Source organism: Sebastes umbrosus, chromosome 5 (genome assembly GCF_015220745.1).
Source record: "Sebastes umbrosus isolate fSebUmb1 chromosome 5, fSebUmb1.pri, whole genome shotgun sequence".
NCBI classification, from domain to species: domain Eukaryota; kingdom Metazoa; phylum Chordata; class Actinopteri; order Perciformes; family Sebastidae; genus Sebastes; species Sebastes umbrosus.
This window is the reverse complement of record NC_051273.1, coordinates 4628981-4645105: the sequence shown is the minus strand read 5'-3', so window position 1 is coordinate 4645105 and position 16125 is coordinate 4628981. Positions and strand designations below refer to the sequence as shown.

General features: G+C 38.5%; 1 protein-coding gene across 4 annotated transcripts in view; it reads left to right on the top strand.

The window, feature by feature from the left end:
• mast3b (microtubule associated serine/threonine kinase 3b) overlaps nucleotides 1–16125 on the top strand; it is a 42948-nt gene that overhangs the window by 9825 nt on the left and 16998 nt on the right. Inside the window, exons 2-7 of one of the 4 annotated variants that reach the window (XM_037769181.1) lie at nucleotides 219–707; nucleotides 6626–6714; nucleotides 8871–8943; nucleotides 11644–11664; nucleotides 11981–12059; nucleotides 14883–15040. In XM_037769181.1, coding sequence (XP_037625109.1) covers nucleotides 622–707; nucleotides 6626–6714; nucleotides 8871–8943; nucleotides 11644–11664; nucleotides 11981–12059; nucleotides 14883–15040 — 506 coding nt within the window. In that variant the 5' untranslated portion in view covers nucleotides 219–621. The remainder of the gene's footprint in view (nucleotides 1–218; nucleotides 708–6625; nucleotides 6715–8870; nucleotides 8944–11643; nucleotides 11665–11980; nucleotides 12060–14882; nucleotides 15041–16125) is intronic. The other 3 variants (XM_037769179.1, XM_037769184.1, XM_037769180.1) reach the window with 3 other exon arrangements.

Sequence of the window (16125 nt, the reverse complement as noted above, 5' to 3'; positions counted from 1 at the left end):
TGTTGAGATCTGTTGAAGAAATGCCAAGCACCGCCCACCAGCCGGAGCACAACCAATAGGAACGCTCAATAGGAACGCTCTCTCTCTCTCTCTGAAATGACCTGTGATTGGCCAAAGTCTATAGATTTTTTTAAAGCCTGAAAACAGAGCCATGATGAGGTGAAGAAGTCTCTCTCAGAACACTTTAATCACAATATGCTGACATTTTTTTTTTGCAGTACCTAAAAACAGCAGCATTTTTTTGAAGCAGTGAGAAGAAGCTGGAGATAACGAGCAGCACTTGAACGCAGCATCAGGCTCCAACTTGCTCACACCGACACAAACACACAACCAGCAGCAACGTCTGTTTGACCAAACTAAAGTCTGCTGCTGCTGCTGATGCTGTAACCGGTAATACACAACAATACAACCCGACACGGAGGAGATGTTTCTGGGGACAGGATCACGGTGAGAGAGCCGACCGGAGGATGTAACTAACACGAGGCGGACCCACACAAAAGGACCCGGAGAGCCGACTAGAGGAGACGAGAGGAGGAGATGGTGATGGTGGAGAGAGGAGCAGCTCCACACAGACTCTGAGATCAACATTAACTTTGAAACTGGGTTATAAAACCCTCCAGCATGTCGGATCCGAGCCACTGGTCTGCGGTGCCGAACCACAACAAGTCACATTTTGCTCCTGGAGCTCTGCTGAAGCGATCAAAAAGGTACCAAACACTCAAGATAGCTTTATTTATTAGCTTGTTTAACAGTAACTAGCTCCTCTCTGCTGCTCTCACAGAGCTGGTTGCTCCAGTTAGTTAGTCCTGCTACTTCACTGGGTTGTTTGTGTTGATGATGCAGTTTATTGTCCCAGAAAATGACTTCACTGAAAGTAGCTAATGCTGTTTGTTTATTTGTTTATTTGTTTTGCACAATTTAAGACTATACAACATAACAAAAAAAATTAATTGATAATATTCACTGCAGGAAGAGGAAAAAAAACACTTTAGAGACAAGATTAATATAAAGAAATACTATATATATATATATATAATAACAACAATAACAATACAGTAAATATATCAAATCATAAATGAATAATATACAGTGCAGGAATAGGCAAAAAACCCACTGGGCTTATCTGAATCCACCTAGAGACAAGATTAATATAAAGACATAATATGACTACATAATAGTGATAACTATTATATTAGAATTATTATTATTATTATGGTAGAATTTCTATTTTTTATTCTTATTTTATTCTAAGGTTTTTATCTATTCTTTTGTTATTATTATACTGCTTATTTGCACCAACAAAACCAAAGCAATTCTGATTCTGATAACAAACAATTAGGACAAGATATATACTAACAACAATAACAATACAGTAAATATATCAAATCATAAGTGAATAATATACAGTGCAGAAAGAGGCAAAAAACCCAACTGGGCTTTTCTGAAGCCTCCACCTAGAGACAAGATTAATATAAAGAAATAATATGACTACATAATAATGATAACAAACAATTAGAACAAGATATATATAAAGAAATAATATGACTACATTATAATGATAACAAACAATTAGGACAAGATATATTTAATAACAACTATAACAATACAGTAAATATATAAAAAAAAAGACAAGTGTGTGTGTTGCGTGGAAGTGTATAGTTAGTGTTTGTGAGGAGGAGGTTTGCTGTTAATATGTGCTCTAAAATGCATGTTTTCACATATAATACCTCAAAAATACCAGCCACTATATAGTTTTCTTTGTTTAAATTAGATGAAGTTAACAGTACAGCAGGTCTATAATGTCCTTTTTCATATCAGCCAACAACTGTGACACAAAAGTTGAAAAAAATGATGAAAAGCCCATATTTGTACTGTTAATATTGGTGTATATTGGTGTTGGATAGTTACTGACTGGAGGTCATAGTTTGTCATGTTTACTGTTAGATGACTGTTAGAGATAAAACCTGCAGCTGTTCACTGGCTGATATAGAGGCCATCACAACGCTGGATGGATGAACTGATGTTCAGCCTGTTTGTTGTGGACTAGGACGGCAAATAACTAGTCTTTATTATTGATTTATGTGTCAATTATCTTCATTGTTCATAGTCTATAAAATGTTAGAAATTCAACAATCTCCCAGACGCCCACGGTAATGTTGTTTTGTCTGACCAGTAGTTCAAACCCCAAATATATGTAATTTGTAGTCATATAAATTAGAGGAAAAATAGCAAATCCTCACATTTGAGAAGCTGGAATTTGCAAATGTTTGGTTGCAGCTATAGCGTTGTAATGATATTTTCACGGTACGATAACCATCTCAGAAAATATCACGTTATACGGTAATACACTATTATTATTTAGTAGTAGTAATATTATTATTATTATTATTAGTTACAATGACCCTTAAAGGAATGAGAACAGAATTATAATAAACAGAATTATAAACATGATAAAAATAACATGTAACTATAATATGTTATATAACTAATGCTTGTTTCTTTACATGTTAGCAGCACAATAGCATGTTAAATTAACTACTAAATGAAAAATAACATCAGCTGTGAGCTTTTCAAGATAATGTCCTATGATCCAGCGCAGCCAGACTGCTCCTGTCTCTACCATTAACTCACTCACACACTCACTTATGTCAGTTATTTTCAATATTGTAGATAAGCAACATGTATGATAACCGTGAACTTTCATACCACAGTATACCTTGATACTGGTATAGCGTTACAACCCTAGTTGCAGCCCTAAAAATATCTATTGTTTTCTAGATTTAATCTGCGAAATGTCAGAAAATCCCAATTTCCCAGAGCTCGAGGTCTTCATATTACTTGTTTTGTCTAACAAACCGTTCAAAATGTAAACATTCAATTTGTCGGCTATAAAACAGAGAAGAACGGCAAATATTTGAGAAGCTGGAACCAGACAATGTTGAGCGTTTTTCCTTAGAAAATGACACAAACGATTCAACGATTATCAGAATAGTTGGTTAATTTTCTGAAAGTCTAATAATCAATTAATTGAATTAATAAGTTCAATGCTATTGTTGAACCGTTCACCCTGGTGTCACATTAAAATCTGCTCAGTTGAATGCTATTGGTCAAAGTTTGCCCCTTCTTTTCAGGACCAGAGGATTATTTAACACTCCCTCCCGCCCTTTACACACACACACACACACACACACACACACACACACACACACACATGCGCGCAGTCTGGACATCTGTAGCTCAAGCTGGGCCTGCTGTTGCTGTCTTTGCACACACATTCCCTTTAGCCTTGAGTCTGTTGACGGGAGGTTTCCTCTTTGTATTTTGGCTCTCATCGGTTTCCCCTCTCCAGCTGACACGGCCGTGCTGGTGTGTCATGCATTTGCCTGCAGATTAGAGTTGTAGTTATATAAACATCTCTGAAGGCAGAGCTGCTCAGAAGGCGGAAATAATCTCATCGGTGGAGTTAAATCTCAGTGGGCAGAGACAAAGAAGTCTCAGTTCTTCTTGCAAAGTATCATAAACCCCATCTGTACTAGACCATAAAGTGTGTATTTTTGGTATCTGCAGAAACGGCAAAGCATTTTTCAGAAACGTTTTGTCAGCTTGATAACTGAGCTGAATGAGCACCACTAACTGGACGACAGTGTGTGTAGATGGATGTGATGATTTATGAGACACATTTGAAAACCAATCCAAAGCAGTCTTAGGGTAATGGTGGCTATGGTGGAGGAGAAGTGTGCTGCGATTTGGCATCTTTCTGATGACAAGAAGAAGAAGAGGAGGAGCATTATCATTAATTGAGTAGAGCTGTAAAAGTAATCTGCAACTATTTTGATAATCGATTAACAGTTTCAAGCAAAAATAGTGAACAATGTTACACATTCTCAGCTGGCAGGATTTTCTGCTTCTCTTTTTCACATATCTGAATATATTTAGGGTTTGGACTATTAGTCAGACAAAATGAGAAATTTGAAGACGTCACTTTGGGCTCTGCGATGTTGTGATTGGCATTTTTTCACAATTATTTTGACATTTTACAGAACAAATGATCAGTTGATTAATCAAAAAAAGTATTGTGTATGGAAATAATCATTAGTTGCAGCCCTAGTAATTGAGTAGAGCAAAAGAAGGTATTGATGTTCGTATATCTTTCCAAAAAGACAATATAGTTTGACTGTGCCACTGTGCTAGTGTGGCATCACCACCAGCACTGTGTAGTTAAGGATTACCGTGCACACCCATGTTTACCTGGTGTGTCCATTCTCTTTATCCTTTATTTAACCAGAAAGGTCCCATTGAGATACAATATCTCTTCTGCCAGGGAGTCCTGGTCAAGATGGGCTGCAAGTAAAAAAGTTTCAGATACGAATATGAAAAACCAAAACACAACAACGGGCATAAAACATACAGGAGTCAGAAGCTAAAATAATCAAGGCAAAAATAATGGAACTTGTTAAAAGCAACTATATTGTTCTATAAAACAGACTTTAAGATATTTTTAAACATATCAAGAGAGGGTAAAGATTTCAAATTTAGTGTGCCTCACAGCTCGTTCCAAAACTTGCAGAGAGTGAAAGGAAAAACTCTGTCCAGGGGTTTGGGACAAAAGGAGAATTTTCTCTGATGATGTAGTGTTATAACTACTGGAGAAATAGGTCAGTGAACTGGATATTGGATGCACTGCGGTAATTTACCCAGTAAAGCTTTTGCAATAAAAATGAACATATGGGTTTTTCTCCATAAACACAGTGATCTTATGGGAACTGGTTTGCACTCTTTTGACGACCTGTCTCCATGCTACAGTTTGTTTGTTAATTAAAAAAAAACTAAATTAAAATAGAAATAAACTGAAATAAAACAAACATCTTAATCTTTCATCCCTTTTTTCTCAGTCTCCCTTTGTTTAGCCGTCTAAGACACAATTTCAATAAGTCAGGAAACTAAAATAAAACAAATTGCAACTAAACTAAATTATAACTAAATTAAAAGTATAATGAAATTCTGAAATTATATAAACATTTTAAAGTATTTAAATGACCTTAAAGTTGTTCGCTAAGTGTGATTTTTAGATGTTAAGGTGAGGATAGCAAACTGTTGTACACAAAACTGGACATCCCTGTTTATTTCCACCACTCCCTGTCTAGCCAGCGTACTTTCCCGTTGGCACACAAACCCGGATGTGTTTTGGTGTTATTCAGGCTTATTCAGTGTGGTGCAACAAGAAGTTCCAGTTAAGTGGATCCCAGTCCGAAGTGTCTTCCTAAGCTGCTCAGTGTTGCACCGTCATAAAATGTCTTTGTGTCCTCAAGCTGTAGCTCAATACACACACACAAACACACACTTTGAAGTAAATACAAGCTGAAACATTGTATGAGTCAAACATATAATTATAGGTGGATAAACCAAAATGATTACGCTCAGCTTAAAGGGGCACACCGGGTTACTTCTTTCTAGATCGTCTTATCGTTCAGTTTAACTATTTAGTGAGAAAAAAGAGTCCCCAGTAAATAGTTTCCTCCAGTGCTCAATGCTAACATCTTAGCAGAGATACTGTGCTCTAAGTGACAGTTTTAGGTTGTTGATATCAACTTACAGGTGAGAAAATCTGAACTTTTTAGTTCGCAAGAAAAATGATGTTGCTATGTTGTTGTGCACAAGGATTGGTGTGGCAGTGATAGGGCTGTTGCGATGAAGGAATTTCCCCTGCGGAAACAATGATTGGCTCAACAGCACGATATGTGATATTATTGCCTATAATTATAACTAAGCTTTATTGTTATGCTAATATATAGGTATATTGTTGCTTTTTAAATGACAAAGGCGACAATTTTAAAACTAATTAAGTACTTATTTATTCTTAAATACAGAACACAGCGTTCTTTTCTTGTTTGCGTCTGGTTGCTATGACATCCGCCATGATATCCGGGAATATCCGCGGAAGTAAAAATGGTGGCACAAGGTAGAGTACTTGCTCTGGATGAAGGGAAAGCTGAAGCACGTAGGGAGAGAGGATGGACCTGCCGGTCTATGTGTATCCATTTCTCCACCATTGTTGTTGTTCAGCATTTGTAGCCTACATGTAGGATGTGACGGTTGGTCTTCGTGTTATTTTTCCCGCCCATCCTATATTGTGATTGGACGGCTGGGCGCAGCATTTTCACATTTGTTCACTCTCTGCTATCAGAAAAAAAACATCATACGTGCAGCACTCAGAGCCGGATAGACGCCCAGCATCTCGTCACACTGCTGGCGTTTGTAGCGTGAAGTAAATACGCCGCGCTCCCATCATTGCAAAGAATAAAAAAAAAAAAAATGTGAACATAGCGGTTGTGATAGCGATTATTGCGACAGCCGTAGGCAGTGATAATGAATGTCACAGAAACACTGCAACCTATACGGCAACATAGCCTGACAGAAAGATGTGAATACACACCAAGAAAGGATGCTCTTTTTAATTGGTGTTTTTTTAACGGTTGGAATTCCACCGTGGTGTTAAAACAGATTTAACTGACTCACAGGTCATGAAAACTACCACAGAGACATTTTCATACAGATTCAGATGAGTGATGTGTGACGAGGCTGGCAGTCTGTTGACTTCTTTCTTTTTTTCCTGTTTGTGCTCCAGCTGTCGCAGCAGCAACAGGAAGAGCCTCGGTATCGGGACGCCGTCACCCACGCTGTCCCGGCCGCTCTCCCCGCTCTCACTCCACACTGGTAAGATCTACTGCAACGTTTGGTGTCCTTTTAACCCCAACAGGTCCCAACAGGACCTCTGTGTTAGTATTGGCGTTGGCTCTACTTCAGCTGCAGTATCATCTAGCAACACACTGCATGTTAATGCAAGTGTGCACATAGAAGCTAAAATACCTGGTGGCACTGTGCTAATCATTTACATTTCATCTTTTGCATGTTTTGCGTAATCTTGCCTCAAAAATAATAAACTGCCATATTGTGTCTTTTCATTTCGTTAACCTTTTAACTTCTGATTTGTATTGGAACTATGCCCTGAAGAAACACGTCCACGCCAACGCAGTCCATTGCATTATTTTGCAATGTGAACGCATTGTCAGAGACGTTGGTAGCAGCAGGTGGTTGTTGATGAAACCAGTCCAGATTTTGTTATTCACACTCAGCAGGATGGACAGTCATCTGTGCTCTTCTGCATGTCCATACTGTTTAAGAACACATTGAGACATTGCTAAATATGAGTCAGTCCAGATCAGAGTCAGTATTTGATACTGATACTGTCAATATGTTGAGGTGCCTTGGTGTTATTAAGGAGGTTTAAATGGTTTCGTTCTCACCTGTCCAAACACTGGAGATAAAATTGTGAGCTTCAAACAGGTTTGATGTGAACACACTCTCAGTACTAGAACTTCTCAGAAATCTGAATTTCACGGTTATCTAAATGTACAATTTGGCAGTATGAAAACTTTCACCGTGTTTGATTAATTACATCAAATGAAGTTAAAAATACACACATCGCTGTTTCTCACGAGTCACGTAGTATGCTGCTAAAGTATCAGCTCCTCTCACGTTAATATTTGTAAGATGTAGGGCACCTTGCCTTACCACACGTTCACTAATACAAGATTAAGCTGGCTTGACTCCCAACTATTAAGCCGCATCATGGCATCTGGTTGACCCTGCAGAATAGTCAGATGACCTGGAGCTAGGGATGGGTGATATGTCTTCTAAATAATATCTCTATTTTTAGGCTATGGCGTGATATACGATAAATATCTTGATATTTTCATATATTTCATACTGTCTGTTTGATTTAACCTTTTGATGTGTATGATCATACCATCGTGATAATTCTAGTAAACTAATCTGAACGCGCTGAGGTGGTGTACTGTCATTTTGCAGATTTGGAAATGTGTTCTTTATTATTTAGTTTGACTAAGTATTCACACAATTGAAAAATTTCTCTGATATATAGTGTGCAGGCGGTATTTTTAAAATTAACATTCAATTTATTCATTATTTAATATTTATTATGCATTTATTTAAATTGAATATTGACAGACAAACTGACTGAGTTATTGAATGAATGTGAAGGTCACCAGAAGGTCAGTTTTTACACGCTCTTACCGTAATGCCTAGTGTATACACAAATTTTAGTTTTACTGTTGTTTTGAGTTTTTGTTTTTAACTCAAGTATTGTCTCATGTGAGGCAGAACAAGTACTGTATTGTGATATATACCGATATAAAAGAATATTAAATTACATAGAGCGTGATAGAAGATTTTGGCCATATCGCCCACCCATAATTGAATGCCTAAATAGTTGGTGTCTTCAGCTTTCTGATCTGAATCAACAATAGTCCAGACAGTGTACAGCCCCTTAATGCCGTGAAGCAGCTGCACTCTATGAAAAGAGTTTTGCTCAAGAGCTCCTCATACCAGCAGTATGTGGATGTGCTCCCTTTTGAACTCAATCATGCCGAGGATTATCTAATCACAGAGTGCAGTCGGGCTCTAATTGGGTCTCTCTTGTGTTCTAATTGGTACTACTCAACCACTTGCATGTAAACGAACCACAGTCTCTAGTGCGCCCAGACTTCCAGACTCTAGAGAGACCAAACTGGATGAGGCTTGGCCCTGAATTAACTTATGTTTGTAGATAGGTGCTGTAATGTTTGGAAAAGTAATACCCAGATGATAGATTGGACCCGTCTGAGGTGCTGGTTAATGCCGCTGGGTTTTGCAGTGATTGATGGTTCCTGCATAGACATGATATCATCCTTTCTGGAACATTTCCACTTTGTAAACGCAACCATGTGGTCTTCTCAGCTCTATTTCCATGAGTTTATTATTACAGTTGTGAATAGTACCGGTAGTTGTAACTTTTGTCTTTCCTCTTTCAGCTGCGAGCAGCCCTCTGGACAGCCCTCGAAATGTGTCGACCAGTGCCTGCCTCAACTTTCCATTTGCCCGGAGGTATGTCAGCACTGCTCACTTGAATCCTTTTCCCTCTGGAGCATTATATTTGTTTTGACACATACATATACGGAATCTCTTTTTCCATTTATACAGTTAATAAAAATGCTAACACTTTAATTTACAGGTCTGTAATTTTAGAATGATTATTTAGAAGGTTTCTTGGAGTTAAATATGTAATTTTGTACTAACTATAGTGTGAATAGGAAATGCCTTTTAAAGCCTATGTTTAAAAGCAAGTAAGTTTTAATTCAAGGCTGTCAAAATTAACACGATAACGTGTTAACGCAAATTCGTTTTAACGCCACTAATTGGTTTAGCGCATTAACGCAGTCGATCTTTTGGAGTTTGTAGCGGGCTCAGCTTTAAAGCTAGAATATACTGGCATCATTTGAAACTAAAAAACCTAGGGAATCTATTGGTACCAACCATGTCATACAAGCTTGTCGGGAAGGAGGTTTAATAACGCTCCAAACTTGTGCTAAATTCTGGCGAGGAAAAACTGTCATGGCCATTTTCCAGTGCACAGAAAGTCAGGATAACATGAACTGGAAGTACTGGCTGCCATTTAGTTGTTTATTTGTCTGGCATCCCTGCCAAAATACATTTTTCAGGGCACTATACAAAATGTTTGGATTTGGTTTATCAAACCATGTTCACGAGTAGTTAAAATTACAAGAACCGCAGTCCATTTTGATTCCCGATTTAATGTAGCTCTAGTTAACAAACCATTAGGGCTGCATAATTAATCAAAATATTATCAAAATATGGTATACTGAAATTTTCAAATCGCAGAAGGAGCAATATTTGTTAAAGGTGAAATGTGTGTCAAAATGCCAATTTAGATTCAATATTGTTGCACATCATACACATCACATTCTACAGACTTAGACTTAGATTATCATACCCTCTAATATCCTAAATCATATCGCAATATCAGTTCAAATAATTGCAAATAGATATTTTTTCAAAATCATTCAGCCCTACAAACCATCAATCATTGTAATGTAACGTGAACCCAAATGAACCAAATGCTAATTTGTAGAAAAAATAAATGCGTAATCACAGTGTGAGGGTTTCCTGTGAGATTCGGTGCGTGTTGTTGGGACAGAGGCAGACGGTCTGGAAGCTGCAGAGAAACAGCAGCAAGGTGACTGAGGCTGACTCAGCCTGGAGCATTCACACCCCACCCCCCCTCTCTGCTCTTCAGCAGGATGAGTGCAGCTAGATAGAGGGTACCCCCGAAGCCCACTCACACATCATTCAACCCGGTTCCCATGGCAACACGCTTGCCTCGCTCCAGGCATGTGTAGTCTACAAGTCAGGCGGCACCTTGAAGACACCCAAGAACAGTCGTTAAAAACTCATGAGCAGTTCAGGTGCTTTGTCCTTCAGTACAACGGGAACAAGAAAGAAAAAAAACGACACCTCTGAGAAAATTTGTGTGAAGCACATCATACAGTAGCTTACTATCAAGATGAAAGGCAATTATGAATACATCTCGGATCTTTAAATCTTTTAGTTTTACAAGAAACTAGGGTGTCAATTGATTAAAATAGTTAATCACAAATTAATCACACATTTTTATCTGTTCAAAATGTATCTTAAAGGGAGATTTGTCAAGTATTTAATACTCTTATCAACATGAGAGTGGGCAAATGTGCTTGCTTTATGCAAATCTATGTATATATTTATTATTGGAAATCAATTAACAACACAAAACAATGAGAAATATTGTCCATAAACCCTCACAGGTACTGCATTTAGCATAAAAATATGCTCAAATCATAACATGGCAAACTCAAACCCAACAGGCAACAACAGCTGTCAGTGTGTCAGTGTGCTGTCTTGACTATGACTTGCCCCAAACTGCATGTGATTATCATAAAGTGGGCATGTCTGTAAAGGGGAGACTCGTGGGTACCCAGAGAAACCATTTACATTCACATATCTTGAGGTCAGAGGTCAAGGGACCCCTTTGATAATGGCCATGACAGTTTTTCCTTGCCAAAATTTTGCGCAAGTTTGGAGCGTTATTTAGCTTCGTATGAGACAAGCTGCTATGACATGGTTGGTACCAATGGATTCCTCAGGTTTTCTAGTTTCATATATCTGTATCTTCACTCTAGCTTTAAAACTGAGCCCGATACAATCGTAAAATTGCAAGTTGCGTTAATGCGTTAAAGAAATTAGTGGCGTTAAAAATAATTATTGTTATCGCGTTCACTTTGACAGCCCTACAAGAAACATTCACAGTCCTATCTTAGGACAAACTGATGCATTCACACCTAGTTCTACAGGCAAACATAAGCTGTTCTTTGTGTGATAACTTCATTGTTTCTTCTGCTTGCAAACAACATGACAATTGTTATAACACATAACCTTTAGTTGTTGTTTTTTCACTTAAGTTTTTGTGTGTTTTATATTATTTCTTGGAACTGGAGAGAAGATCTTTTCTCTGGTCATGCCTTAAAGTGAAGATTTGTTTCTGTTATGTAAACTATATCCTCAAATTAATTTAGTTTTGCTTGCTTGTTTGTATCTGGGCAAATGAAAACTGGCAAGGGAGGCAACATTGTCAGTATTAATCCCTCAGCTGAATGCCAGGGGTCACAGGATCACTTGCGCAAGACTCCCAAAACTCACAGAAACTCTTTCTTTTCTCTTTTCTCTTTCTCTCCGTTGCTGTCGTGATCTCAGTCACTTGGCTCGCGCCGACAGGTAGCTTCTTTTAATATTCTTGCACCCTGTCTGTTGGCTTTAAAAGCTTTCTATTTATTTTGCACAAACAAAATGCTCCTCCTAGAAAATGTCTCTTTTATGTGAAGCTTATAGCTGGCTTAAAGAGCTGCTCTGAATCAAGTGAGGACACAGAGAACCCTGTTTATATATGATTTAGATAAAGAGACATTCATTTCATGCTCTTGTAGTCACAGGACTCCTCCGTCGCCTGTTATGTAAGGAGTATCACATATGAATTGCTAACTAATGCCAATGCTGCTGAGGCTTATGTAACATACATGTCCGTTTCTCTCAGAGCTGAAGGCCGGAGATGGTCCCTGGCATCCCTCCCCTCGTCTGGCTATGGAACCAACCCGCCAAGCTCCACTGTCTCGGTAAGTCATCCCGAAACATGTCACCGTCCTCCCCGGTCGATAGATGGCGGCCAGGCAATTCTAACACCTCGCTCAGCCCAAATAGCACATTCGTTTATGCAATAAGGGACAGCGAATGCCAAGTCCCAGATGACAAACTGCTAATTGTTTTCCTCCATCATCTGCTTGAATTAGTCATTCTCTCAGTCTGTGGAACTCAGTGTTAGCAGTATTACACACAGTCTGCGTGTATGCATGTTAATGAGGAGATGAAGTAAAGCCCTCGCTGTTTTATTTATTAAATTAAATACTTAAAGTGACATTATTTTATGTTAGCTTTTCAACAAACAATTAACAATTTACTGAGACCTTATTTTTTATTTATTTTTAACATCAGCTGGTAATTATGTTAACTTGACCTTAAATCTGATGTTTTTTGTTTTGTATCTGAAAAGCTGATTTCCTGAATTACTTGAAGCGTTTTGGGAGGATAAATGTTAGGAATGCACCGATACCGGGCTGATACTGACTTAGATAGCTGGATCAGGTATTGGTGACAATGGGACCGATCTATTCAATTCAATTCTATGTTTAACAAAGTTAAGAAAGCAATGTTTAAGTCAAGCCTGATGTTGGCTTACACATAAAATAATGATCCCAGTCACTTCCACACAGCGAGTCATACAGCTTATTAATTAAACACTGGTATCGGATCGGTACTCGGTATCGGCAGATACCCAAAACCCAGATATTGCTATTGGTATGGGGACTGAAAAAGTCGGATCGGTGCATCCCTAATAAATGTCAAAATATACAGGCTGTAAAAGCATTTTTCAGACCAGGATTTTACTTAAAAGATCCTATCAAAAAGAGATTTTTGAGAATATTATATAAATCAAATGTCTTACTTTAGAATAAAGCTGTAATTGTATTGGTTTACATAATAACGTAATGAAACAGCTAGAGCTGCAACGATTAATCGATTAATCCATTAGTTGTCAACTATTAAATTAATCGCCAACTGTTTTGATAATTGATTAATCGGTTTGGGTAATTAAAAAAACAAAAAAACTGTAAAAGTTCTCTGATTCCAGCTTCTTAAATGTGAATATTTTCTGGTTTCTTAACTCCTCTATGACAGTAGACCGAATATCTTTGAGTTGTGGACAAAACAAGACATTTAAGGACGTCATCTAGGAAACACTGGTCGACATTTTTCGCAATTTTCGGACATTTTATAGACCAAACAACTAACAACAACTAATCGATTAACTGAGAAAATAATCAACAGATTAATCGACAATGAAAATAATCGTTAGTTGCAGCCCTAGAAGCAGCATTCAAATGAGTCTGTGGTGAAGTCTGCCATGTGCAGCTATTATAAGGAAGTTTAGGGGGTAGACCCGGGTGCAGAGCCAGAGGTCAGGAGGGACAAAAGGGCTCTTCAGTGGCCCTCACTGCCCTCTTTATACTACGGCATTAGAAAGAGACTTCACAGATGCCGTCCCTCTTCTGTTCGGGACACATGGGCCGCACAATTTACAGATTGCTGGCAATGTACATTGTGTCCCACATTCAGTTTGAAAAGACACTCAGTGCCTCAGTAGACATTGAAAATAACTTTTTTCTGTAAATAACGATGCCTATGTGGGCCTCACTATTGTATACATCATTACTGGAAGAAATGCTTTAATTATTGGCTGGAGAGATGTTAAGTTCATCTTTCACTGTTTGACTACTATTCTAAATTCATACACCAGCTAAGTTTGTGCCTCATTTAAATGTTTAAATGTGTTAGTCGGGCTTATGAGGGCCTCTTGTTGTGCCACTCTGCCCATGCTGCTGTCGTCATAAACTAGAAAGTAAATAAGAATATGTGAGTGAAATATTCTCAAATGCTGGTTTAAAGGTGTTATATGGAGTAATTTAACATCAATAAATTATCACCTCATGCATCTAAATGTTTTAAACGGCACAGACTTCAGATCTGCCTGTGGTTTTTAGCGGGAGTGAACAGAGTGATGCCACTGAAAAGGTATGACTGACAAATAGCAACATCCTCTTTGCAAAAGGAAGTAGCAGGGTTTACTGGAACTGTGATCTTCAGTTTGACAAACACAAGATTCTACATTTAGCACCATTTTAAATTTGTCTTTGGCTTAACTTGGTGTCGCTAATCATCCACTTTGACAACCCGTGGCTGGATTAGTTCAGTTTGGGAAGCCGTTAGTCTTTAGAACATGTGTTACATCCCAATATTTCTGTCTTTTTGTCTCTATGAGGCCTTTTAAGTCTAAGGACTGTATAAATAAACATTCTTTAGATATAAATGTGCAGAATTATTCAATAATCAGTTGTCCTTTTATGTGGATAAAAGGTCGTTGTCAAAACAATTTTAGTTTTATTTTGGGTCATAGCTCCACAAAAAAATTTAAGTTTTCTTTCGTCCTCCAGATATGGCTTTAAACGCAGTTAGGTACCAGCAGCTGCACCACATTAAACTCAATTTACCTGAGCAACTGTCATTATCATCATGTAATTATCAAAACAAGTATCTCAGTTTGGCTGAAGAGATGACAAACATCGTTTGTGTGTTTGGCTAAAATACCAGCAGATAAATCTGAAGATGGCAACAAAAATACTTGGTTAGGTTTAGGCAGTAACACTACTGGGTTAGGTTTAGTGAAAATCATCATGGTATGACTTAAAATGACCTTGTAAGTTAACGTTGACTTTTAGTTTCACATGGGACATGACCAGCGGTCTCCCAGGGTTAAGTCCAGTGTTTGCAGTGTAGAAATGAAATCATTCTCTCGACTGACGGGTCGCTGTTTGTGTCCGCAGTCCTCCTCGTCCTCCCAGGAGCGTCTTCACCAGCTTCCCTACCAGCCGACTCAAGATGAGCTGCACTTCCTCTTCAAACACTTCCGCAGCACGGACAGCATGACTGACGAGGATGGGCGGCACTCGACGGTCATACGGCCCCGGTCTCGGAGCCTCAGGTAGCCAGTCCTTTGGATTTGAACATATTTTTATAAATGTAATGCTAAATGCAGAACCTGTGAGGATTTCCGGACTATATTTGTCATTGTTTTGTGTTGTTAATTGATTTCCAATAATACAAATATACATACATTTGCATAAAACAAGCATATTTGCCCACTACCATGTTGATAAGAGTATTAATATTAATATTAATATTAATACTTGACAAATCTCCCTTTTAAGGTAGATTTTGAACAGATAAAAAATGTGTGAGTAATTTGCGATTAATCACGATTTATAATGGACAATCATGCAATTTAATCCCGATTAAATATTTGAATCGATTGACAGCCCTAATTATTACGTATTCCTCAAATGTTGGTCTTAAGTGTGGGATAGCCTCTTTTCTTGATGCTGAATTTTACCTTTTTAAAGTGTCCATTCTTGCGCCATAGATCTACGCAGAGAAGGGGGAAGTGTTAGTGGGTTACACTTATGTTTACCACTTGTATATTCCCATCAAAACCACAAACCAGTCTGAACCAAGCCTAAACATCTGTTTTCTATTGTTTCTTGGCCTGTCATTGAGCTAATGAAATTGATATTTTATACGGATTAAATGCAGTAATTCTTCCCGAGGGATTAGCTACCTCTTTGTTGCAGAAAACAACATTTAAGAAGCATGTTTTGCACTGCTCATGAGGTCCTTGGTGTCATTATGTACTGGTAGACTGTCAGATGTCAACATGTCTGTGCTTCAGTATGACCAAGACAAATTCACAAGCAAACACGGCATTTGGCGTCTGAAGCCTCACACATGCCTGTTGGCCGGCAGGCAGGTGGAGATCTGACTGCTGAGCTGTGTGCTTTTGACAACTTTTGTCTGTTGGCTCTGCTCTGTGCTGTTTGTGCGATGGCTGAGTGCTCTGTGTTCTGGCACCATGGTGTGCCGTGCGTGGGCATGCTAGCTAACAGAGCGCCTCAGGGATCTAGCTGCTGAACTGTAGTCAAGGGGTGGGGGTGGTTTAGGGGGATGGTGAGATGGGGGGGCTGATGCAGAGAGCCACGATGAGCTGCAGCAGTGTATGTTGGGCAGCAGCCA